The 26786-nt window shown below is 41.0% G+C and overlaps 1 protein-coding gene and 1 long non-coding RNA gene across 4 annotated transcripts; one reads left to right on the top strand and one right to left on the bottom strand.

The window, feature by feature from the left end:
• The first annotated feature begins 303 nt into the window (after positions 1 to 303).
• Positions 304 to 14889, top strand: LOC137130805 (zinc fingers and homeoboxes protein 1-like). 3 transcript variants are annotated; one of them, XM_067511503.1, is made up of 8 exons: positions 304 to 621; positions 2423 to 2902; positions 3904 to 4530; positions 5446 to 5572; positions 6675 to 7901; positions 8086 to 8217; positions 9456 to 9857; positions 11369 to 14889. In XM_067511503.1, exons 2-7 carry the CDS (start codon positions 2544 to 2546, stop codon positions 9849 to 9851), a joined length of 2868 nt encoding a protein of 955 aa, XP_067367604.1. In that variant the 5' UTR covers positions 304 to 621; positions 2423 to 2543; the 3' UTR covers positions 9852 to 9857; positions 11369 to 14889. The 3 variants fall into 3 exon arrangements, with proteins under 3 accessions (XP_067367604.1, XP_067367522.1, XP_067367689.1); XM_067511421.1 differs by having other exon boundaries at positions 304 to 644; XM_067511588.1 differs by lacking the exons at positions 9456 to 9857; positions 11369 to 14889 and having other exon boundaries at positions 304 to 644; positions 6675 to 7946; positions 8086 to 8219.
• Positions 9786 to 19715, bottom strand: LOC137130950 (uncharacterized). Its single transcript, XR_010914926.1, has 3 exons — positions 18215 to 19715; positions 17165 to 17240; positions 9786 to 9922 (listed from the first exon to the last, which is right to left on the bottom strand). It is a non-coding gene; the product is annotated as an uncharacterized lncRNA (long non-coding RNA).
• Between the last annotated feature and the right edge of the window lie 7071 nt (positions 19716 to 26786).

Here is a 26786-nt window from a genome sequence, read left to right as displayed (position 1 = left end):
TTGTAATTATCATTGGTAACAATCATTTGAAAATAACAGTTTATGGTTTCATTTCTTTTTTTGTTTAGAGCAAGCCATGTAAAGTCAAGAGTTACATTATTTTTTTGACTTGAATATTCAGCAAGGGATTTGTTTGGGTTTTTCTATATTCCTGTAGGACTATTCTGAACGTGTCTGTCCTCAGAGGTGGATTCACTGTTGTACCGTTGCTGTTAGCTGAAGACATTTGATGAAGACAAAAAAAAAAAAAACGCTTTTATTTTGAAGCGTTCCAACCGGATACATTTCTTGGCCGTTGCTCGCCTGTAGCGGCGGTATAAAAGATGGCCATCGTCACGTTCTCTGAACTATCGGTACCTTTTTTATTAAACTGTCCTTTTTGTTAACACAACCACAGCGTAAGCGATGCGAGCCGCGGCGGCTGTGGCCGAAACCGGAGCTAACGGGCGGTGGTGAGCTCGTTCCTCGGCCGTCAGAGCTGCTCTGCGTCCGGCTGAAGCAGATGGGCTCCTCGGTGTATTTGGGTAAAAGGCGGAAGACTGCGTATCAACAGAGCCAGCCAGTGATGCTACACTGCTACAAGCGTTAGCCAGCTAGCTAACTCTGTGTTCCAAGATGCAGGTAAACGGGAGCCATTTCAGCAGGTAAATACACACGGCGCCCGCGGAGGAGCGTTGGCGCCCTTAGACAGTTACCGCTACCACTGGCGGAGAACTGCACGCTCGGAGCAAATTTGCAGCTAGCTTAACGTGAACGTTAGCTGGGAGGATGGTGGTACGGCTGTGCGTGTGTTGCCGTTCCCCTTTATCCGTTACTCCACGGCTGGAGCCTTGAATGTGCAGGCTACGGCGACTGGGTGTTTCTCTCTGTGTGGTGGACAGGAAGTGCATTTTCTGCTGCAGCCTCGCGGTTTGATTGAACGCGAACAGGGCTGCAGACACCAGGAGTTTCACTTTAACTGCAGGAAAAGTTCCTACATGAACTCATCAGGTGATGTGTAAGAGGGCAGTTCCACTGTTGGTGCACGAGCCGCCCTGTTGATCCGAAAACTGACCTGAGGGATGATTTATATTGGACTGAAATAAAGTGTCATAATCGGAGATGAGTTGAGAGCGAATGCACAGCGCTATGAGACCCACACTCCCAGACACGCAGAACAGCCTCTGGTGATTCATCGGTGTCTCTCTGTGGTTCACAGACTTCATACAGATGCTCTGACTCAGGGGCCCCTGACCCTTTTGGGCCCCTGCTCAAGTGGCTCATAAGATAATTTATTCATTGTCACAATAGAAAAGATGTGGCGCAAAACTAGTAATCAACTAATCAAGGAAACAAATGAGGCATTGTTTTGTTGACAGTGTTGCATTCTGTACATATTGACTTAATATAAAGCTTGATAACATTCACACTAAGCTAAACCGTAAGTATTCATTGTTTCCACACAGTTGGAAATGTTGGAGCATTTTATTACCCAAAATAAGCCTTAAGTAACCACTTACAATTATGTATTCATCATGGCAACATAAATGTTTGAATCTGAAAAAGCAGCCATGTAATTCTCAATTCTGTAATTCTGAAAATACATTTAGGTTTATTAACGAATATGTTTTCACATACAGTGAATCTTCTCTGGTGCTGTGTTACATAGTAATACTAAAAATGTACAATGATAGAAGTTACCACAAAAATCAAGGCTTCATAGATATCAATTTAAAAATAAAACCTTCTGCACACAAACCTTAAGACACATGCTTTTTAAAATTATGCCATCAATAATTTTCATTTATCGCTTCACACAAAGTGAATTAAAAAAAACTGCCACTTTGAAATTGAGCTAGTTCTTGTTACACTTGGACATAATTGAGGAATTCAGCAAAAGGCTGTTCAAGCATCTTGAACAACTTGTACAGTGGGTTTACTGTCTTCATGCAATCTCAGACTGACTGTGACTGACTTCATCAGGTCACTGTGGGGGTCACATCATCCGTCAGTCATTGGAGTCCTTGTTCTTCTTTGTCAACATTACTCTGCTTAGATGTTTGGGATTGTAGTTGTGTTGCAGAATGAATCTGGAACCAATCAGGGTGCTGCTGTGTTTAAGTTCATATCAAAACATACACAGATTTACATTTCTAGTGTGAAATATAGTAAACATGTCTTTGAAACTCCTGCAAATGTCTTTTTTACCAACTAATTTCAAATCTAGTAATCAGCGGAGTTGTAATAACCGAAATGATTAAACTAGATTTAAATGTATTTTTTTGCTCACAATGTCTTTTTTAAAGTTTTAAAGTTCCGTGTCCACATTAGTCGTGTTGTTATTTAGTCGCACCACAGTTGATTTTTCTGTCTACACCTGAACTCAAAGAAAACTGACTTGTACTATCATCATTTTCTGATACTTTTATTTTCTCGTCTTAAGGAATTAAGGATAACAGAGGAAACATTTCAACCGACGACGTCCTACTTTATGGAGCCACAGCTGGACTTGAACTGACAGAGCTTTATTACTCAGCCAGACGCAGCACTTAGCAACTCTCAGGATGGCGAGCAGGAGGAAGTCCACCACCCCTTGCATGGTTCCTCCTCGAGAAACTGTGGATTCCGATCAGGAGATGGAGGATGTTACAAGCACAGCAGAACAGGAGAACAGCAATGGAGTAGCTACCGTCTCCTCTGAGGTTTCTGGAGTGCCGGAGGAGCGAGGCGAGGAGGCCGACGTCCGGCCGGTGTCAGATCCCTATCTGGACTTGAACATGGCAGAGGGAGGCTATGAGTGCAAATACTGCAGCTTCCAGACGTCAGAGCTCAACCTTTTCACCATGCACGTGGACACGGAGCATCCCGACGTCATCCTCAACACCTCCTACGTCTGCATGGAGTGTGACTACCACACCAAGAGGTAAATATAGCCATATGAGGGCATGTAATGCTCATTTACCAAACATTTGGTATTTGTCCCCATTTTTATGGACATTTTCTTGTCGTGTTTTTACATTTTTATAACTTTTCCAAATAATCAGTACTGAAAGAAATTGTCAGTTGTTTTATAGTGAAACATACCTGCTGCTATCTTTCAGAATGGGCTACAACCAACATGTCAGTATTTTCACACAAAACATAACTATTGGAAAAAATAATGTGCATTATTATTTCTCCCAGGTTCAAAGTTATACACATAATGCCATTAAAGTTGCAAGAGCAGTTGTTTGTTTTTTGCTCCAATGTTTAGCTTATTGATTCAATCTTTTATTTTCAAGTTATCTGCCCCCTCCTGGCCAGAATAAATACAGCAGAAATGACTGCATCATAAAGAGTTGTGCGTTTTAGTCAAGTTTGTTTGACCACTAAAATGTCATCGCGGGGTAAATACTCTAAATACATAGCTTTTCTAAGAGAATCAATCAGAAAAAATGTCCAACAAGCTGTAAAACACATTCTGTTCGTCTTAATTCCAACACAAGAAGTTCAGACATGCAAAATAAAGCTAAAGTATTTCATATTCAGAATTATTTTAGTTCAGCAAGTGGAAAATGTGGAGGAACAGCTCAGATCTCCTTGAGTTGTATTCACCAAAGTTTTAGCAGAACATTGCTGACTAAAGCAGCATTGTGCAAAATATGATTATTCTCAGCAAAGAGGAGCTTTGTCTGAGTCACGACGCGGTTGGACTGAAGGTTTATAAGGGGACAGTAAATGTATCAGTAGTATCCAAAGCAGCTTTATATGAACACACCAGCAGAACATTATTAAACCGCTGAGACAGCAAAGCAAATTCTTCACACATACACCATCAGCTAAATAAAGACATTCTAAAACTCGATGTAGCCTCATTACACACATGAAGAAACTATTTTTATTTACTGACTAATGAAGTATTTCTTCACGTTTCTTCCCCTCTAGTTATGACACACTGCTGGCCCACAACGCTCGTCTCCACCCGGGTGAGGACAACTTCACTAGGACAATGGTGAAACGAAACAATGAGACCATCTTCCAACAGACTGTTAACGACCTCACCTTTGACGGCAGTTTCATCAAAGTGGAGGACGAGGAGGTGGAAGAGACATCCCGCAAAGGCATCGCCTTTAGCAAGACGCCAATCATGAGGATCAAGAGCAGGTCAGAGCCTAAGAAGTTCAGCGCTGTGCACAAACTGGCAGCCAATGACGTCATCAAGGTGGAGAGCGACGATGAGGATGACGAGAACAAGGAGCCTCCGACGCTGTCACCGGCCCCCATGATCCCCGCTAACATCCCCCCTCGCCTCATCCCTGTTTCTGCGCCAGTGCAGGTCCAGGCCGTCCCCCAGAGCATCATGGTCAACAGCCCCAACATGCTGCAGATAAAAGGCAGCTCCAGCAGTGGCGCCGTGCTGCCTCCGGGGACCCTGGCCCAGGTGCTGTCGGCCCTGCAGAACCAGCAGAGCAGCACTCAGGCCCAAACCCAGCTCCTCATTCCCATCAGCAGCATCCCCACCTACAACACAGCCATGGACAACAACGTCCTGCTGGTCAGCGCCTACAACAGGTAACTGCACCTATGCTGTAGTTTTTCAGTATAGTCATGTTCTTCCTAATAAACTTCGTAGTGTGTGTTGTATAAAAACATATGACTTTACTCTTGGTTTCTTATTCTAAATGTCTCTCAATGTAGAACAATCCAATTTTAAGTGCATCAGAAATACTTGAGTTTTTTTTAGCAAAGGATTATTTATCATCATGACTTTTACTTTTTTGTCAGCATATGTGTCAACAAATAGTGAAAATACACAGTAAATGTGACTTAATGTTCACTTCGATAGAACAGTAACCAGCAGCAAGTTTCACGCTTCTGCAGGTTCACATGTTTGCAAGACCCAACATGAATGTGTGGAACATCAGTGTTATGTGGTGATGCCATTCACAGCCTCTGAAACCTGTGGTGTGAGAGAGGCAGGAGAGACTAAACAAGAATGTGAATAAAAGATTTTACACTGGATTCTTTTAGCCAAAAAGCTTCAAAATTCTGTTGGTTTTAGCAACTTGGAACTGTTTCCAACATGAAAACTGCTGTTAGAGAATCTTATGAGCTTGTTATGAATTAACAGAAAATTAAATAATAAGCTTAAAGAACCAAGAGAGTGTGTGTGTGTGTGTGTGTGTGTGTGTGTGTGTGTGTGTGTGTGTGTGTGTGTGTGTGTGTGTGTGTGTGTGTGTGTGTGTGTGTGTGTGTGTGTGTGTGTGTGTGTGTGTGTGTGTGTGTGTGTGTGTGTGTGTGTGTGTGTGTGTGTGTGTGTGTGTGTGTGTGTGTGTGTGTGTGTGTGTGTGTGTGTGTGTGTGTGTGTGTGTGTGTGTGTGTGTGTGTGTGTGTGTGTGTGTGTGTGTGTGTGTGTGTGTGTGTGTGTGTGTGTGTGTGTGTGTGTGTGTGATTATCAGAGTCTGAGTTTTGTTTTTTTTTTTGTAGATTTCCGTATCCCTCAGTGTCGGAGATCATGGGCTTGTCATCACAGACCAAGTTCAGTGAGGAGCAGATTAAGGTCTGGTTTTCTGCACAGAGGCTGAAACACGGAGTCAGCTGGACGCCGGAGGAGGTCGGTGCATCGCAACATGCTTTCACACAACATTTCTCAGCCCCACCCTGTTTTAGGCTTTACACTTTAGTCCCCCACATGATGCATGTTTCTCAACTTGCCCTAAACCACTGTCAGGTTTCACACTCATTTGAGGCAAAAAAAAAAAGGTGATCAAGACGTGCAGCATTCTAACAACTTTTACTTCAATCTGAGTTTGATCAAAATTTCTCAGATGGTGACAAAATCAGATGTTCCTGAGTGTGATTGCACTTGTGAGGAAAGGTTCAGTGTCTCCAAACTAACAGTTAGGCTGTTAGGAAAAAAAAAAAATTAAAGTGAAAGTGTGAAATCACTGGGTTTTGTTTTACATGCCCCAAGATCTCAACAACTATGCCTTATTAAGTCCCACACTGCGGGTCATTTATCAAATCACTTCATAAAATGTTTATAGACCTGCTGAAATCATTTGTAAGCTTTTTTTTTAAGTGGCATCTCATTTTTACTGCATGTTTTCCTCAAATTGTTAAACTATTTTGCTGTAGTTTTTGAACTGTTGTCATCTAAGTTATGTTTGGTTTGAAGGACATTTCTTGTTCTCATGTAAGATGTGGAGTGTTTGTCTCTGGTGGATTTTAAGAAACACATTTCATTCATTTTCACATTTTTTAAGTGAATAACATTTAATATCCCTGCTATGTGTGTTTGCCATCAAACAACATAATAAACATTTGTGTTAAGATACAGATCTGTGTATGAGATGTATTTAAGTCATGTAAGAAATGTCTTCACAGCTGTGTCGTAGTTTATCCTTCACAAGCTGTGGACAATATGATCCTACTTTAAATTAAAAAACTTGCTTTTCCGGAGCTTTAAGTCTCATCACATGTGGACAAGGCCTTCAAACTTTAAAGCTTTTAAACCATCTAGCAAAAAAATATCCGTTAAAAGTAACTTCAATTAAAATTCAATTTAACTGTAAATTACACAAACAATTTATTGTAACATATGTCCTACAGGGTTTTTTTTTCCCCAGTTGTGCCCTGCAGACAAAAGGGGAATCTGATGTATTTACAGTAAAATCTTGAGTAAACTTGAAGGTCTTTGTTCCTCCTCTCTGCAGGTTGAGGAGGCGAGAAGGAAGAAGTTTAACGGCACGGTGCAGACTGTCCCTCAGACTATTACAGTCATCCCCGCCAACATTGCAGCAGCCACAAACGGCCTGCAGTCCATCTTCCAGACGTGTCAGATTGTCGCCCAGCCGGGCCTTGTCCTCACACAGGTGGCCGGTAATGGCAGCACCGTGCCGGTCGCGTCTCCGATTACCCTGACGGTGGCAGGCGTCCCCGGAAACCAGCCCAAAGCTGCAGAACCGTCGACGTCCGAATCGAAGACCGAGGTGTCCGCTTCATCAGCCAGCACGTCGCTTAGTTTGGACACAGCAGCAACCAAACCGAAGAAGTCCAAAGAGCAGCTGGCAGAGCTGAAGGCGAGCTACAGCAGGAGGCAGTTTGCCACAGAGGCGGAGATATCACGTCTCATGCAGGTCACCAAACTCTCTAAACGAGCAATAAAAAAGTGGTTCAGCGACACACGCTACAACCAGAGGAACTCCAAGGATCATCACAGTGTCCTGCTGAGCAGCGAAGCCCCATCCAGCAGGCCGGCGACATCGGGAGGAGGCAAAGGAGCAAAGAGCACCAGCCTTAACGAAAGCAGCAACTACACTGACAGTACCACCACCATTGTCATCGACTCCAGTGATGACGCCAGCGACTCCTCCCCAACTTCTGCCAATGCCTCAGGGTCGTCAGGTTCCCCCAGTGACCCACGGGTTAAGTTCCGCCATGCATTCCCTGATTTCACACCACAAAAGTTTAAAGAGAAGACCCCAGAGCAGCTGCTTGTCTTGGAGGCCAGCTACCAGAAATCGGACATGCCCTCAGACGAGGAGCTAAGCCGGCTGCGAGCGGAGACCAAGCTGACAAGGCGCGAGGTGGATGCCTGGTTCACTGAGAGGCGAAAATTGCCTTCAGCACCGCAGCCAAAGGACGAAGACATTGAGTTGGACGCTGACAAGGTGAAAGCAGTGGCTGCACCTTTGTCCTCAGCTCAGGAGAGACAGACCACCCCACCTGTCAGCAGAAAAACTACAAAGAAAACACCAGAGCAGCTTCACATCCTGAAGAAGGCCTTCGTACGCACGCAGTGGCCCACACCTGAGGAGTACGATCAGATGGCCGAGGAGAGCGGTCTGCCGAGGACGTATATCGTCAACTGGTTCGGAGACACTCGCTACGCCTGCAAGAACAGCAACCTCAAGTGGTACTACCTCTACCAGAGTGGAAAGGTAAAACTGTTGTGATCATATGATGATTCCAGCTGTACTTAACAGGTTAGAGCCTCATTAGATACAATTCAGTCATATTTTCTTAAGCACCATGATATGTTGGTTCTTCTTCCAGTTCTATCGAAGTAACAACCTGTGCGTCTTTAGAGGATGTTGACATGTAGTTACTTTAAATATTGTTAAGGTCGATGAGGCACTGAATGGCGGAGCCAAGAGTCAGAAGAAGTCCAGGAAACGTTTCCGGGGCTGGTCCAGGAGGACACGCAGGCCTTATCCCTGCAAACGCTCGCCACAGGAGGGCGCCACTGCCATCAAGGTCAGTGTGGACTGTACATTATTTACCTATTTACTACTGACTGGCTGCTGAGAGAAAAGATAAAGGAAGAAAAAACTGTACTTGAGGTACAGTTAAATCAATTCCTATACAACTTTTCTGCAAAAAAGTTGACTCTTAGGATGCTTAGTGTTACCATAGTGTTTCTCTTATATAGGTTTTTAATTCAGTTATACTTAACATTGAGGTGAGGACTGCACTACAGACAGAGGTTGTAATTTTGTTTCCTTCCCATTTATGAATATGAACATAATCTAAATATATTGCATTTCACACTATGTTTCTGACAATGTTACCAAAAACTGTATTTATAACATGATGAAATGAATGGAACTGCTTTTGGAACATGAGCACTGGATTGCACATAACTGAAGTTATGAATTTTAACATTCACAAAAATAGTAGACATATGGCAGACAAGACTTTTTTATTCCACCACTTATAAGTATAAGCTTTAATATTTACCGAGCAACATAGTTTCATGTAGAGCTGATGCTTTCTTCTTAGAAGTCATGATTACAGACAGCTTTATTTTTTCCTAGTACACAGATACTATAGTTACAAGATGTGTTGAGTTTGGCTTAACAGACTAGATGCAGGTGTTCACCTCACTACAACTCAAGTACCTAACACCTGCACTAAGTCTACAGCTGGACAAAGTGAACGCAACATGCTGTTTTTATAACATGCAGCACCAGCGGTGAATTATTAACTTAAAAACATAAATTGGTACATTTCTCGCACAAAACTGAAAATATGAAACATTCTCTAGTTTCAGTTTCTGTAGTGGCTTTGTTTTTATATCCCATCAAATCAGTTATTGCTCTAACACATTATAAGAAAACACCTTAAACCTTAGAAAATTGTATGCACTGCATTTTGGTCTTTCGTCTTTTCATGGATACACAAGCAAATAAATAAAGCAAATAATGTTAAATTTATTTTAAGTGTAGTTTTTCCTGTGTTTAGTCATTGTGTGTCTTCTGAAATCTCATGACACTGCAAAAAAAATCTGAAAATCTGAAAAAGAATCTAGTTTTTACTAATGCAATGGCTGGGTCTTTATCACACTGATGAAAAACAAATACCTAATGCACAAATTATAGTATAAAGTAGTAATGATCTTTTCTAACAATATTAGGAGACACTAAAGGGACTTCTGTGTATATGATACAACTAGATAACCGTATTTTTTTCTTTTTAATTCCTTCCTCCTGCAGGTGAAGTCCGGTAAGGAGTTTCTGAAGGACTACTACCTCAAACACCGATCCCTGAGTGAGAAAGATCTGGACGATCTGGTGACAAAGTCCAGCATGAGCTACGAGCAGGTGAGGGACTGGTTCTCAGAGACCGCCAAGAGAGTAGAGCAAGGCAAGGAGCCCTTCAGCGACGAGGCGGAGGGAGAGGAGGGGGAGGAAGACGAGGAGGAGGCAGCAGCAGAGCAGGCAGACAGCGAAGGAGACATGGAGGTGAAAGAACAAGGAGAGGAGGCCTCAGATGACGACTGCAGCGAGGGGGAGGAGGAGGAAGAGGAGGAGGAGGAGGAGGATGATACCATACAGGAAGAGTCGGAAGTTGCCAGCCAATCACAGCCTCAGGCAGAGGAGCAGACATGAACACAGGTGAGTGTCAGGCATACGATGTCAACTCAGAAGTGTGATTTCAACATTCCAATGCAGGACGGTGGCTGTAAATGAAAAAACATTTTCATTAGTGACAAGACTGTTAGGTTTACCAAGAGCCCAAGCTGATGTCTTTACCTTTAATTTTGCCGCACCAACAGTCCAAAACTAGAAGGAACGTGTTCATATAGATTAATCCTGTCACTTGAATATAATTTGATTAGTTGTTTTACTACAATGAGTAGAGTTAATGAGCAAAGCACTGCAACTTTCTAAAATGTGATGTGTGTCAACAGCACAGAAACAATTTTTCCAGATGGCTGAAACTCTTGCAGTTGTTCAAACTTCACTATGAAGTAGGCTATTTTACTATAAATACCCATCCACAGTACAGGTGCTACCTGCAGGTATCTCTGCAGCTGTTGGTGTGTCAAGTTAGGGGCCGTCTGCCATGTACTGGTCTCTGCAAGCATACATTTGCAAATAAAATCAGCAACTTGTTTCGAGCAACATAGATTATCTTTTCCTGTTAAATGTTCTCTTTAAATACACCGTGTAACCTCCATTTAATAAAAGGGTGGAATTAGACTCACTGCCTGCATGTGTCTTAATGACATCATGTCAGTGTTTTAAGCTGAACAACGTGTGAATCAGATCCGTTAGCTTGTTTAATATAACGTTTATTTGTGTCTAAATGTTTTTGTCCATCTAATTTTCAGTTTTAATATCTGAGATCCATATTCACTTTAATACAAAACTTCACATCTCAAGACAAATTCAGTAAATGATTGAAAACTAAAATCCCTTAGTCGCAGGAAGAACACTTTGTGACCCTGATATTAGTGTATCACCCTTTCTACCACCTGAGCCACAGATGCCCTGACTTTAAGAGCTATTTTGAAAAACTAAATTTGAAAAAAAAATAAAATAAAAAGTAGAGATCTATGTTACTGTATTTATAATAAGCTCTCAGGTTTAGGGTTTGTATGTTAATTAGTTGTCCAAATCCCTGTTTAATTTATCTTTGGATACGCTTGTTGTCTTCTATTTTGGACAATTAGTTTTAGCTATTGGGCAAATAAAACATCTGTTACTACCCAAAGGGCCACTGGTTTAAAAAAAGCCTCATGTCAAGCCCTGCTAAAGTAAAGTCAGATGCATCACACTAATTAAGAGCTTAAAACTGAAGGGGAGATGGGAGTAAAAAGCAATGCTCCAATATTGTGCAGCAGGAAGAATTTTATCAGAGCATTCGCTCCTTACAGCGTACTTAACACTATTTAGATCCAAGACAATGATCTAATATTATCTGAATCTGAAGGATATAAATGTGACTTTGTCAAAGGACATTTTGTTCCGAATGAAATTTGAGTGTGATGCAGAAAATAATCTTTAAAATGAAACTGACATTTCATAAGCAGCTGCTAGAACATCTTGTACAGCACAGGTGGTTGATTTGTCCTGATTGTTTTTTTTTTTTTTTCCCCTTCCCCGTTTCCTTCATTCTACAGAATTAGCGTTGCTTCCCCCACCATGGAGAGGACATGGAGGACAAAATATGTCAGTGTTTCTCAGCTGGCGGGCTGGGACCCAAAGATGGTAGCGGGGAATTGGGACACATCCGCAGCTCAGAGGGATTACGTGTTGCTCAAATGACGGGTTCGTGCCTTCGCGATGCACTTTGGGTCCTGATGGAGCTGAGAAGCACTGAGACAAAGGAGCTGAGCTAAAGGACAAAGTGTCAGGATGTAGTTTGTTTTGGCTGATGAACTGTGGGGACCAAGTGAACGTGCAGGACGAGGCCTCTCACCAAACATCTACACGAGAGTAAGTTCAAGCTCTGCTCCTGTACAAATAAGGCTTTTAATTTGGTGAGAGTGACAGGGCTTTTACTTTGGCCTTTTGCCATGTTTCTTACAAAAATATCAATGTTTTAAGGTAAACTTTGTATAAAGGAAAAAAAAAAATCCAAAAAATTTCTAAGAGGTCAGACCTCGCATGGTTTTCTCATTAATATCCATTTTTCAGAATATCAGGAACCATCAGACCTTTTCTCAAGGGAACGTCCTCTCCCCAACCATGAAACATTTTGCTGTTGTAAAGAAAGGATTTTTTTTTTTTTTTCGTGAAGTCAACTCAAAATAGTGCCATTCTGTTAAAAAGCGGTTTTGTTTTAAAACAAAGAAAGATAATCAATGCTGGAATTAATTCCACGTCAACAAGTCATTTTACAAAATGATGGAAACTGAATCCATTTCTCTCAAAATGATAATGTCAACATTTTCGGGTGTTTGGGTCCATTCAGTTTCAGTGACATCAATTCCGTCTGAATTTACCTGCAATCACACAAATCACTGAAGGAGCATAATCCTTAAAGGCAAAATCCACTTCACTTCTGTTCATTATTAAACAATTGCAGAATCATTTGTTGTTTGGACGTCTAATCAGTTATTGTTATCTACATAATGGACTTAAATTACAATAGTCCAATGAGAAAATAATGTACACTGGATGGTCATTATCTACACGTTATTCGCCAACACAAATTCACTTAAAATGCTGAAAACTATCAGACAGATAAGTTAGAACATGTTTTAGCAGATTCATAGTAATTGTTTTCAATGACATTGTACAAACACACCAGGCGCAAAATGCTTCAATCTACACACCTCATTTTTGTTCACCATTGTGTAATTGGGTAAATTGAGAGGCCTGATGATTGACATCTTACAATAAGCCATGAAGAAGCCGTCATCACGTCAAAGCTCTCTCCCTGTCTTTCAACTTTACATAGGCTTTCATTGCACGACTTGCATGCTATAATGTAAATGGTAGAAAACGATTTTATTTACTACCACGCAGCATGTGGATGACTGCAGGCTGCTTGCTGCTGGATTTCAGGAATCCCGTTAAGAGGGAGCAATCAAGAGTGAAAGCAGCATGGGGGGGTGTATTAGGTACAGCTGTACAATCTAACACAGCACTGCGAAACTTTTAAGAAAGTTTATGCTGAGGAGTCGTCAGAAATGTGTTAACTCTTTGTTTGATGAGTTTCTCAGCATTATTCCTTAAATTAATATTACTGGCCTTGGAAGAAATTGTGCGTTTCTGTTTAAGTAGCTACAGCTCTGACGTCAGTGGAAGGTGTCTTTGGCAGAACAGCTGGATTTCTTTGTACAGATGCCTAAAAAGGTCGTGTGGCAGAAGCACACACGAAGTCGAAGCTGCTGTGCACGAGTCGCCGACTGAAAACGATCCAACACGTCATGTATTGACTTTAAGCGTTTAAGGCCAGAAATATGCACCAAGTCAGTTACTTCCTGTCTCCTAACATCCTGTCTACATCTAAAGTGTGAACGTGTCGGCTTTTTTGTTTTCTTAATTTCACCTGCATTGTATCAGAGCAGTGAAACCTGAAGCACTGACGGAGCTGGAACGGCCAGCGCTGTTTACACATCAGCGCTAATTACATTAGTTACAGGCCACGCGGTGCCGGCGTCAGCTGCTCATTTCACTGTTCAAAAGTCACAGCAGTGAGAATGTGTTAGCTTGTTTTCAACGTGTGTGATGACTATATGAAAACAGTACAACAGCAGTCTAAATGCTTGTTTACACTTTATGTCATATTTATCTGGTTAATTGTTACATACTATCCAGATTATGCTATTATTGTGAAAAAGGTTAATTAGTTTATAGTACATCAATATTATTACAGAGCTAAAGTCATTCATACATATTTATAGACTAAGACCCACTAAAACTTGAGACATTAACAAAACTTTGCTGTACTAACTGTAACTGCCTCCCTTTCAGTGCTGCACGACACTTTTCACATACACTTAAAGTGTTACGTGTCTTTGTTTGTGGCAAACGATATCAGTAAAGAAGTTCAACAGCCACCGTCTGACAAGTGAAGCATCTGATCTTAATATAATATATATTATAATTATATAACCATATAATCAGCTAGCTGTGAGCTAGTAAATGCTGCAAACGTCATCTGTGGCTGTTATGGTGTCGGGTCATAAACGCTCGTGTGTGGCAACAGGTTGGAGAACTTAAAAGATGATGCCGTGTTTACCTGGAAACAGCGAACAGAAGTTAGAAGACAAAAATGGTAACGGTCAGTGTGCAACATGTTAGCGTGAGTCAGCTGGGCTTTTTTAATTCAGGGAGAATCTTTCTACACCCACAGCAGCAAAATCTGCTGCAATGGAAAAGCCTGTTTTAGCACCTTTGATTTAAACTGAGGACGTATAAAAAGGAGCTGAATATGGTGTAAACTTCCAACATAGTCTCGTAAAACACACACACATCAAATTAAGTCCCACATACTCACACTTCACATGATGAGATCTGATGTGCTGACAAACCATAACATATGGTTACGGGGAAAACCTAGTAATTGGACCTCGAGCTGAGATGTTATTAGTGATATTCATCTTGATTTTAATAAAATCATAATGATTAACCTGTTTATTTGTCGCCTAAAAACTAAACATTGATCTGTTGTACATAGTGCTTTTTGCTGAAGGGGGGGAAACAAAATGGACCCATAAGTAATAAGGTGGATTTTTCCTTTAATGTCCAGCTCTACAGTAAAGAAAACGGCACATTTAGATCTTCAATGTCACCACATCTATTCCAATTTCTTCTTCTTGGGGTTTTTTTTTTTTTTTTTTTTTTTTTAAACAAGCAGGTTTATTATCAGAGTTGATCGACTCGAAATGGAGATGAACCCAAACACTGTTCCTGTTTTTGTCCAAAAGACTGAAAGAAAAAAGAAAAAAAAAAAAAAAGCGTGTTTGCTCTACTTCAGGAAACAGGCAACTATACCTCAGTCCGTTAAGCTACAAACTGGGTAAGATTGTGACATTTACACTTTGACAGTTTTTCTACAGAACTCAATACTGTATGCATGATAATACAAGTACACAATAATAATTATGTCTTTCAGATGGCGTTTTTTTTTTTTTGTTTGTTTTTTGTTTTTTTTTTATTATTATTTGTCTTCGCCACCAAAGTAAGTGAATCACTATAAAGGAAAAAAAGAAGACATAGTTATTAGTGCGTATATTTGCTCCGATACGGGTGAACTAGAAATAATATCGTTCAGGTTTTCCACAAGAATAGAGAAAATATTTTAGGGACAAAAACTCACAAGCACTTGGCTCAGTTCCCACGGGAACTTTTTAACTTTTAATATGTGGGAAGGGGGGGGGGGGAAGAAAGACATAAGCTTTTATATTTGCTTTTCCCTGCTCTCTCTCTCTCTTCCTGTGTCTACTGACCCGTGTAGGACTCTTATGCTAGGATATGCAACATCACAGAACAAATCAGCAGGTAGAGCAACAGTGATCTGTAAAATCTTTGATTCTTTTTTTTTTTTTTTTTTTTTTTTAAATGATTTCATCAGTGATATGGGAAACTTATACAAGCTCTGTAATTTTGCAAACGTAAAGCCTTTCTGCCATTCTTAAAATTGCTTTAATAGCCAACAGTTTTTAGTTTATTTATTTATTACATCTGGACTTTATGGAGCTCTTTTTTTTTTGTCTGCAAGCAAAAATAAAAAGTGAAAAAACGGGTTTGATTCAGCTCTTTTGTTTTTCCTCACCCACTTTATTTTTGCATCTCTTTGCTTGAAGACTTTAAAGCATTAAGTTTAGATGTTTTATACACTTGAACATTATTTAATTATCTGGAATCACTGAAGGTTTTAAAACCAAACAAACAGTCTTTGGTTTAAATAAATCTTAATAAAAAATGTCTAATTATCGACTGTAAACTGGATATGTGAGTTTTTGAGGGTTAGTCCAAATGATATCTAAAGGCGCAATTGTAGCTCTTTGATGACCGTCACCATTTTTCAATCAATAAAATAGTGAGATTATCCATTTTTGTCCGATTAACTTTCCAAAAATACAGTTTACAGTCACAGAAAACTAATAACATTTTTAATCAACTGGAAACGGAGGTTTTGGTATTTTCACTCATTAACTAACTAACTAACCAGTAAGTTCATTGTTGGGTTTTCAGTTGAGTTTTCTGACATTTTATTGACCAAATGATAATCAACAATAAAAGCAATTCTATGGTTAATCAGCTGAGACAGTGTGATTAACGACGGTCACACATTTCACTCAATTCCTTAAATAGTTTAAATTAAATTGATAACTTACAACTATCACATTTTAAAGCATCCGTAATAAATATAGCTCATTTTGCTAATAATACTGTTAAACTCTTGGACTTGTAATTGAGTATTATGTTACTTAATACTGCTGCTTTTGCTTAGAGGAAAGACTCAATACATTTTTTTTTTTTTTTTAAGCCACGAAACAGTTGGGAGCTTTTATAAACACCAGAAGAGGTTTTTCCTTGCTGTAATCTTTCCACCTGTTCACACCTGCTCCTGAATGAAGCCCTTTCAACTGAAAGCCCACCGTCATTATTCTGTGTGAAAATGTGTATCTAGAGCCGAAACGAGGATTTGACAGCGAGAGTTAATCAAACCAGGTGGATACCGTCCAATGTTAGTTATTAGGATGAAATTCCCTGTTGAGCTGCAAAAACCAAATTTTGCACCAGAAACTCTGCAACTTCTGAAGGGGTGCGACTATTTTGTAAATGTCAAGCCCCATATTGTCTTCAGGTGAACATTTAATACATTTCTGCAGAGGGACAACTTTGGATTTTGGCCTCAAGTATGTGTGTGTTTTTTTTTTTTTGTTATTGTTTTTCATTTAAACTTGTTGTTCAATGATTATTTAATAATCACAGATGAAGAATCATCCCCAGCATCTTATTGTGAAACCTGCTCAGGAAGTGAGATATTGGACGATGAAATTTGACGGGTTGGACGGGAGATGGTTACTGTCACTAGAACTTTAATACTAGAACCGTGTACGTGTGGAGATCGTGTTGAGAGAACAGTATATTTTATGGGATAAAAATGACATCAATAGATTCCATGCTAAATCACAATTTGAATATTCCTTATTTTTAGAGATCTCGTATTCTTAAATTAGGAGTGTGATCACAGTAGGAAAAGCTGTTACAGTGTTTCTATGGACATTTGACTTGTGTCTATTTTAAGACGTACTTGACTATAAACCTGTCGTGTTATTAGAGCTGCTGATAACATAAATCACACAGTGTAGTTATTCTTTTCAGTGGCTGCTGGGTTTTTTTTCTTACACGACATTTAACAGAAGGTCCGTCTCTGCTGTTAAATCAAACTCGTTTAGTGCAAATACAGTAGATTTTCATACCAAGTAAAACTCTATTGTGCAAAATTAAATTACCTGATAATGATGATCTGTGGTCACCAGAAGTGTCACGTGATGCACTGTCAGGTTGACTGTAGATGCAGGTGCTGGTCTGAGAGCAGAAAGAGAGTTGAGATCAGGATGAACATCTGCTCCGACTGTGTCAGGGAAGCAGGACTGATACACATCTTTACATTAAGTGTTTTATACGTTTTCTGTGCATTAAATGGCACAAACGGCTTCTTTTAAATAATACACCCTCACAGTTTACTTGTACTTTCTAATCTGTCTGAAAACTGCTGACCAAGATATTAAACAGATTCAGAAAAGTGAAAAAAAAAAGGTTTTACGTTTTACTTTACGTGTAGCTTTTTACCATTTCTCTACGTATCAGCAAATAAATCTCAAAGTACTAAATTTCCCTTTAAAAAAAAAAGGATATTAAACTACTCAGCTGCTTCTACCTCAACAGCCCGTATCATTAAATGCTGCTTAAACACTCAATACTCCAGTACTGCACTTAAGTACAATTTTGAGGTATTTGTATTTTAGTGGAGTCAATGTACTACTACTTTTACTCCACTACATTTATCTGACAGCTTGATAATTAACTAGTAACTGATGAGGTGTTATTGTGCATTAACTACCTGTCATAGTCCATCTGGACTAGGCCCTGTACGTTTATGTTATCATCCGCATCAAGTTTATTAGTATTTAAAATACTACTGCTACTTTTGTACTTTTAGAGCCTGTACTTAGTAGCTCGGCTTAAGGTAACAATTTGAAGTGCTACTTCTATTAGTAGTAGTTGAGTAGTATGTTAAAAGTACTTCTGCCATTCACGCTGCTTTTATTGTCTTAACCATTACATATTCTCATTAATACAACCAATTTAGGATAAAAAAACCTAGAAAGTTGTTTAACCCTGTCTTTATTTAATTTGTCACTTCTTTAAATTGATTCAAATCCACAGTTGTATGTTCCAAGGTAACTACTATATTTAAATCTGATATACATTACAAATATTTAAAAAAAAAAAAACGCCAGTATATCATGACAAAACAAACAAACATCCAAAATATTCACCGTCCTGTTTCAACCTCTTTTTATTTCCTTGTAGACAGCAGCTTCTCTCCTTGACTCCGGTTCCCACACTCAGCCTGTTTTCCTCTGACCCGCCTAAATCATTCAAGGTATTCAGCGCCGTCGCCAAGTGCGCCTGGTGAAATGCCATAGAAACCAGAAGCACCATAGAAACCAGTCTAGCCGGTCCAGAACATGCCGTTCCAAACCACTGCCTTTGCATACCTCGCTCCACCTGTTGGTTCCAACAGGCCCGGCTCTGCGTTTCGGAAGCCTGTTGTGGATATTTCGGTCAAAAGTCGGTGCGGATTTGGGGCCGATTTATTGCGTTTATGTATTTGTTTGCCACAGACCATTTGGGAGCCATGTTGAGGCGTTTTGGCACGTCTGTGTGGTGAACAGAGGGGTTTGTCTCCTCGTTGCTTCAGCCAGCAGATGGCAGTGTGAGCTCAAACACCCACCTCTCCAAACTCTACTGTAAATCATGTAAAGCGGGTTGGGGTTAGGTAATACACCATTTGTTCACATATCTGGGCATTATCCAGCCTTCCTGGAAGTTCACTGGCCGCCTACCTACTTATTATTTTCTCTGTACCGCTTTCTTTTGCTTTTTCCGACCGCTCTTGAATGAAACATCACGGGGGGAAAAAGGGTTGATTTATGTCCCTCACAACACTGAGCTCTGCCCCATTTTGTGGCATCGGGTCTCCCTCGAAAACACCAGTTACACACCGCAAATGGCCTGGCAGGAGCCTCTGTGAAAACACAAGCTGACCGCCAGAGTCGCAGGAGATAAAAGTTCAGTGTTTTTTTAGGAGAGAAAAGGGGGAGGAAAAAAAAAATGGGAGGGAAAACAGAGGACGGCAAAGGAAGAGTTAACCTGCACAAGACCCGTCAGAACCAGGGGTGGGACCTTCTCTCTTCCCTAATCAGAGCAGAGAGAAAGGGATGAAGGAGGAGGGAGCATAGAAGAGAGAGGGGGGGGGAGAGGGAGGGGAGGAAAAGCAGAGGAGGAGGAGTGATGAGGAAGAGAAAATTAGAGTCGACACGAGTGGTGTGATGGGCCGAACAGAGGCCATGTGAGGACAACCGAGAACCCGTTCACTACTGACCTACTTCCACTAACACTCGCGTGTGTGTTTGAGTCTATATGTCCGACCGACGAGGGCTAAATCTCAAACACACACACACACCAACACATCTTTGTAGCACACTCTAAAACAAGTGATCACATGTCGAATCTCTTTAGGTTCTGTGCAAGCGCATGTTTAAGAAGCGCTGCACAAAAATAGAAAATAAAAGTATGCAGAGGTAGGTAGCTGCATTTCGTGTTGTCTCTCTGTGTTCGCTGATGTGGAGACAGCAACCTCTGGTTTCCTTTTATACTGAAGAAGCTCTGCAGGTAGAGGGTACACGCTGTACGAATCCTGTTCACACGAACTCAACAAACCTGCTCCACGTACACATGCAGCAGCACAGTAACCTGGTTTCTTCTCCACCTCACACTTTTTTTTTTTTTTTTTTTTTTGGAAACCTGCCTCTCACATCTGAACTGTATAGTGACCGACAAACGCTGCTTTCGGACTTTTCCCCTTTTTGCTGTGGTTGGAAAGCGACTTATTTAGACTTCTACAAGGCTCTTTGTGATGGTTTCATTTTCACTTGTGAGGACTGGGATGTGAATGTGAGGCAGCATCGTTTTACTGTCCTGTCTGCACATCTCACCGGGAGAAATCTACCTGCGGGAAAATCGGGTTTTCCTAATCGCGTATCGCATTTTGAAACGAGTCTCCCCGTTTACATGACATCAGCTTTCCAGAGAAAGCCGACTGCAACCTTGAGTCCATGTAAACACACTGAATGTGTTGATGTGATGTGACAAGGTTATGCTGTCGAGGATAAATAATGATTTTTGACTCAAATTGTGCCAAAGCAAAGTTTTGAAAGCAGCTTGACTGATTTCGTAAAAACTGCAAGACATGGAAACTTTAAATAACCTTCCTCACTGTTTAACCACCGCAGCTCAATATGTCAAACTTCTTCATGTCAGTTTTACATTTAATATATTTTTGGTAAAAGAGTCAAGCACAAGCTGTGATTCTATAATTATGTTAAACGTTTCATTTTTACACGCTCTAAATGAGGAAGCAACATTTTGTGGACTAAAATTTGCACCTCCCCCAACTGTCATAGTTGAAGTTTTGAATTGTCTGCACTTCACTCAGGTTTTTTTTTTTTAACATAAATGCACATAATAACATGATGATTGTGAAAAGACACAGCTCTCGACATTTGTGGCCCTTTCTAATGTGATGGGCGGCATTATGTTGTCAATTTAAAAACAGCTGTTCCAGCCGCATCCAGGTCAGAGTACAGTAAGTAGAACAACAATAAAATGAATAATGGATTTGCTTTTCAAACTAAATGGCTGTTTAATGACAAAAAATGTTGTTTGGTTTGAGGGACTGAACTCTGAGTTTCCTCACTGAACCTTTTTAAGGCAGAATTTTTAACAGTGCAGATGTCCCGGCCGTGCTTTTCTATTTTTTTCCCCCCCGTTTTCAGCCGGTTTACGCAGCAAAGAGCGAGCAAGTTTTCAGAGAGAGAGAGAGACACAGAGACAGAGACAGAGAGAGAGACTGGTGCAGGTCAATCTGAGGACAACTCTCCTCTCTTCACCCCATCGCTGTCTTCCTCCCCTCACTGCACCGTCCTCCTCCTCCTCTTCCTATACCCTCCCCTCACACGCTCTCTCTTCCTATATCCCCCCACGTCCCCCTACCTCCTCCCCTCCTCTCTCCCATGTGTCTGCTGCTTGTGCCCGCAGTCCCTGCCTGCTCGCTGCGGCGGCCTACATATCCAAACGCCTGGATGACTGGCTGCACGCAAACCCGACTGCAGCACCAACGCATAGCTCTGTATATGCACCACTTCTGGCACTTTATTCATTCATGCATTCGTTGATTCATTTCTATGATAGAATAAGAAAGACTGGGACGGATTTAAACTGTCCCAGCTGCACCGTCACGCTGCACAGGGATGTTATGGGAATATTATAGATGAACTACACGTCCTTACAGGTGCAACTTAGAGTACAAATATAATACCAATAATACAGATGCATATTACTCGTATAAGAATAACATGCAGTTGCTAAAGATTTCATAAAGTGTCAGAAGAGCCCAGTGCACAACCTGTTGTTGATAGACGAGGAAGTTATTGGATTGTGCTCTGGCTTTACTATATCCTCCAATATTTACTGGAGTGTTTAATTATTGATGTAAATCAGGTGGGAGAAAAAAAAAATCTGCTAAGCACTTAACAAGCTATAGACCGAGCAGCCACAACATTAACACCAGCATGTGCAATCTGCACCGTGTTCTGACACCTGTCGATTGTAACCAGGAGTTTCTGCTACAGCAGCTCCTCTGTGGGAGCTTTCACTACCAACACACATCAGCGAGCCTTTGATGCCCGTGACCCTGTCCCCCACCCCCCCTTTTAGGCCACGTTTGGCAGGACCACGTTCTGGACACGCTCTGACCCAGTCGACCCAAGTTGCTCCGAACCACCATTTTCCTTCTTCCGACACTTTTGCCATAACTGTTGCTGCCTAATACATCCCACCTCTTGAACGGTGCCACTGTAATGAGGTAACCTGTGTTCTTACTTCACCTGTCAGTGGTTTTAATGTTATAGCGTAACGATGTATTTACCAAAGTGAGAACAGGGTGTAAACGCTCATTAATTCTGCAGCTTCCTATGCATTAGAAACAGTGTGCGTGTTTGTTGAAATAACTTTGCAGTTTTAAACTCAAGCAGTTTTAGCACATTCAGATCCTGGCATTCAATGATAGTTCAATGATCATTACCATTTGTAGAATGTGGCTTTAGAGGACATGGATGCATTTGTTTAGGTCAATAATCAGTGCACACGTGAATGTGAAACAGGCCATTAATAGATGCTTTGAGATGTTTCCTCTGAAAACCCAAAGTCCTGCATCAGTGTGTACGAGGCTTTAAGCTTCCAAACCAGTCACATTTAGAGGACGTCCTGCATCGCTTTCCTTCCACTCAAACAAAAGGTTATGCTAATGAGACTTAAACCTGATCCACTTATTTGACTAACAGACTGCTCAAGCTTCATGTTAAGCGCAGACAAACGTTTCAGTGCCTTTTAGCATTTAACAGGGATGTGAAGGAGCTGCGACATCCTTCAATGTCTGCATTCACATTTTTCCACTTGCAATAAATCCAATAGACATGTAGCTAAATTATTGCTACAACTTGAAAACAAATTTCTAAATCTCTGTAAAATAGTCACATCCGGTGGTTAAATTCTCCCCAGAAGCCGACTTGTGTGGCGTTCACCGTCTTAACTTCTCTTCAGCCTCGGCCTGTGGATGCACAGCTGACTGTGACCTGTGTAATGAAATCTCCCTCTGCTGCCGTCTGTACATGTGATACATCAAGTCGTATTGCATGTCTGGGACTGCAGGGTTTGATGTGAACACTGATGCATGAGGACATGCTTCTGTGTTTTATGTCCAATTTAACTATTTATGAGCCTTCAAACCACTTGGCTGCATTTTGCAACAATATCACTTCCTTGTCAACGGAGGACTCCAGTTGGCAGCTGTCCTTTAAAAAGAGAAAATGTTGAATTTTATGCTGCCAGTCAAATCGTGGTCATCTCAGAGAAATGGGAGATTATTCATTATTCACACTAACACGCTGGTTGGCAACCTGCTAACAGTCATCACACTTCTCATTATATCTGTTCAATCGGGGAAAAAAAAAAGGGGGGGGAAACGGCGCAAACGACACAGCGTTTCTTTCCTCCGTCCCTCCACGAAACGACTCGCCGCTCCACCATTAACTGTCAGCGCGCTTCCTCTGTCGTCCTCCCCGTTCGCTGATAATCCCCTCCAACATGAGAATAAATAATTCACCGCTGTCAGCTCACACACACGTCACTGCAGCTTTGTTCGGTTTTCTCCTCCCCTGGTTTTATAAGTTTACATGCTGGATTTACACTCGGAGCACTTTATTAGGTACCTGTCCAGTCCACATCAACAACAGCTCTGTTATTGGGGTCAGACCTAAAGGTGGCGTTGTGCTGGGCCGTAGAAAATATGGAGGCGAAACCCCTCCGAATTTTCTCTATTTATGCAGAAATTCGACCTACGACACCGTATTTTTTATTTTGGAAATTCATCCATCTTAAATAGTTTTGTGGCAAATATGTGAATCGCAGGTCATTTAAGGGGAAACAGTCAGGTGTAAGTCTGGGAGGTCCTGCCGTATTTACAGAAGAACGATCTGTGTCTTCAGGATTGTAAAAGTGTGTCACGGCTCCAGCAGAGGAGATTTATAAAGAGTTCTTGATGATCACCAGGCTGGGAAATTTAGCAAAAGTATTTCAAAAGATTAAAGACTCAGGCGTCAATACCATTTAGAGAACATTCAGGTCAGAAGGTCACAAGGAACCCTGAGAACCCAAAGTCCTCTTTTGCAGAAACTGCTATCAATGTTTATGAGTTCAAAGATAAGGAGAACACTGAAGAACGGTGGAGCATCTGAGTCACTACTCTGCAAAGAGAACAAGGTTTGTTCAACTGCCATGTGCACAAACCAGGACACTGTTGGAAGAATGTTCTAAGATCAGATAGATAGACGCCAAATGTAAGTGTTGTAGGTTTACATTTGCTGACGACAGAGCTGTAGATTCCAGTACAAGAACATTAGTCTATCTGAGAAACATGGTGGTGGGCAGTTAGGGATTCGGACCCGCTTTGCTGCCTCTGGACCAGAGTCCTAAAGCCAATCTCTACAGAAAAATGTCCAGGGATCCATCAGAAATGAAGCTCAGCTGGACGTGGATCACGCAGCGAGACAAGAACCATAAACAAGTTGTTCTACCAAAGAACGGTTAAATCAGAAGGGATTTAAAGCTGGCTGAACTCCTTTGCCGCTGACGTGCAGGGCTGACAAACACATACTGGAAACATTTAATCAATAGATAAATATTGTTTGCATAAAAATGTGATTTCTGTTTTAGGTCATATTATGCAGCCCTTGTGTTTTTTAATCTGTCGTCCCCATTCTTTAAGCAGTCAAATATAGCGGTGCTTCCCCTTCTCTGTTCGCCGATAATCCCTTTAACATGAGAACATTTGCCGTGTCAATCTGACCCTGCCTGCCTGAAACCCCTCCCCCATCTAAAGGAACTAATGGCCGCCTGTCCGAATGCCTCAGCTCTGACGGATCGGTTGGCTCAACCTCCGTGTCCTCAGGAGACCCCTGACAGGCTCCGTTCACACAGAGCAGCCCTCCTGATCAAATCACTGCACGCAGAAAACGCTTCCACTCAAGTGGGAACAGTGAAGTGTGCAAACATTATACTGCGAACAAAGACCATGTCACCTGTGACTGATGATACTGTCACTGCACTGTATATATTATGTCGTTGGATTGCTGCTGATGCATCCATGTGTAAGCAGCATTTTCCTGCTGTAGCTGGTGATTGTTCGTATGAAGTTCTTGTTCATTGTTCTAATGAAAATAGTTTAGCAGATTGATTAGTTCGTACAGTTTCTGAAAATAGAAATGTTGTCCCAGTTACTCAGAAATTGAGTGACAGCAACAAATCGTTGGACAATTACGATTATAACTTCAGTTATTTTGCTAATTACAATAAGAGAAATGGCAAATCTTCACATCTGAGGAGCCGAAAACTATTGAATGAACATTAAATCCTTTGAATTGAAGGAGCTGCCAGTTAATACTGTAGTGTCAGTTCATTTTCCTTCTTGTCAGCTTGGATTGTACATACAAAGCATTTATATTTTCCAAGCTTGAAAATTATATATTTGGTGTATTTGTCCAATAAATAGAGAAGTAAAACAAAAGTATATTGAAATATAGAGGACTAGTGCAAGTATAAAGTTGTAGGTGATAAAAAAAGTTAATAACAAGTTCCTCAGATTTGAGTAAATGTGCTTCCATGCATTATGTCGCTGCTAACAATAAAACCTAAAACTCAACAAATCACTTCAGTCGGAGCTCTGAGTACAGCGAGTGCGCCGACAAAAGCCGGCAGAGATTTGGAAAGATGAAGGGTCATTTTGCAGAACCTGCCTCCTCCCTCTCCAATGAAACAGCGTCTTCTTCTTCTTCCTCCTCCTGCAGGAACTTGTCTTTACAGTTCCGGCTGCAGAAACCCCCCCCATTTACAGCCGGACCTGAAGTCAGGACATTTGGTGGCTTCCTTTTCCACACGTAGGGAAAACTGCTGCAAACTTAACGAACTCCCAGACAAACCCAACCAGCTGTGTGAGAATCCCCATCCCCTGTTGTCATGGTGATAGCAGATGATTGAAGAGATAATTAAAGTTTTGGCTCCTTTAACTACTTCTGTATTTCTCATGGCTGTATTTATACAATGGGAGGCGCTTAATTGCAGTTCCATGTTAATTTCTTAATTTGCTGCTTTTCTTTGCCTTTTATAAACACAGAATAACATTTACTACCAAAATCGAGTGTGTGTAACACTTTTTTTCTCATAATACACGCACACACACACACACAGGCAACACAGCACACAACAGACTCTGATCGTCAGTGCAATAAAACATTGCACCAGTCTATATTCTGAAGGTTAAACAAAACACGCGTTTGTGCAAATAGTCAATTTCTTACGCTACTTATGAGCTTTGGGGGGAATTATATTTACACCAGCACTGACGTTTGCATTTGCACAAAAAAAAAAAAAAAAAAAGTATTTTCAGCCAAATTAGGTAAATAGTATTTGTTTTAAACATGTTATAGTAAAACAATGAACAAGAATAAATAATCTTCACATGTGAAATTATTTATTCGGTTGGGTTTTTTTGCACCTACTACTTACATCTCCAACTCAAACAACTCAACCGAGGATCTGATACATGTATGTAGACACGCAACATTGAAACAATAGCTGCTTAACACGAAAGCCAAATCTTTTTCCATAATGAAAGTGGGTTTAGCCACTGATGTGATCTCAGATTTCTGCAAATTTAGAATAAATGAGGAACAAGTGAAGTGATCCATCAAAATTAGAAATAAAAGAGAAGTCGCAATGACAGAACCAAAGCAAATCATGGAGCTTTTTTGCAGAAACTAAGAAGAAAACTAAATAAAATGAGAAACTGAAACGGGACAAACTGTTCTGTCAAAAAGTAATTGTCACTTTTTTAAGACGGCTGTTGGTCTGCTGTGTTCTGTCTGTTCACCTGCTGACAACCACAGGCCTAAATCTCACACCTGGATTTGGGAAGTTTATCTCATCCTTTTAACAGATGCAGCACATCCGATGGGAACGTCTGACCTGCCGTCTTCAGGTGTCTCCACAGACGCAGTTTTCTGTACGTGAACATCAGCCCAGTCTCAGGTTTTCTGCAAGGACTTCTCTGGATTCGGGACCACTTTGTCCCGCTTGAGATGTCTTTACCTTGCTGCTGCCGGTGATATTCGTGATGAGCAGTGCTTAGTGTGCACTAAACATACTGTAGTACTGATGGTTTAGTCCCATCAC

Source organism: Channa argus, chromosome 1 (assembly GCF_033026475.1).
Source record: "Channa argus isolate prfri chromosome 1, Channa argus male v1.0, whole genome shotgun sequence".
NCBI classification, from domain to species: Eukaryota; Metazoa; Chordata; class Actinopteri; order Anabantiformes; family Channidae; genus Channa; species Channa argus.
This window is presented reverse-complemented; position numbering and strand designations above follow the sequence as displayed.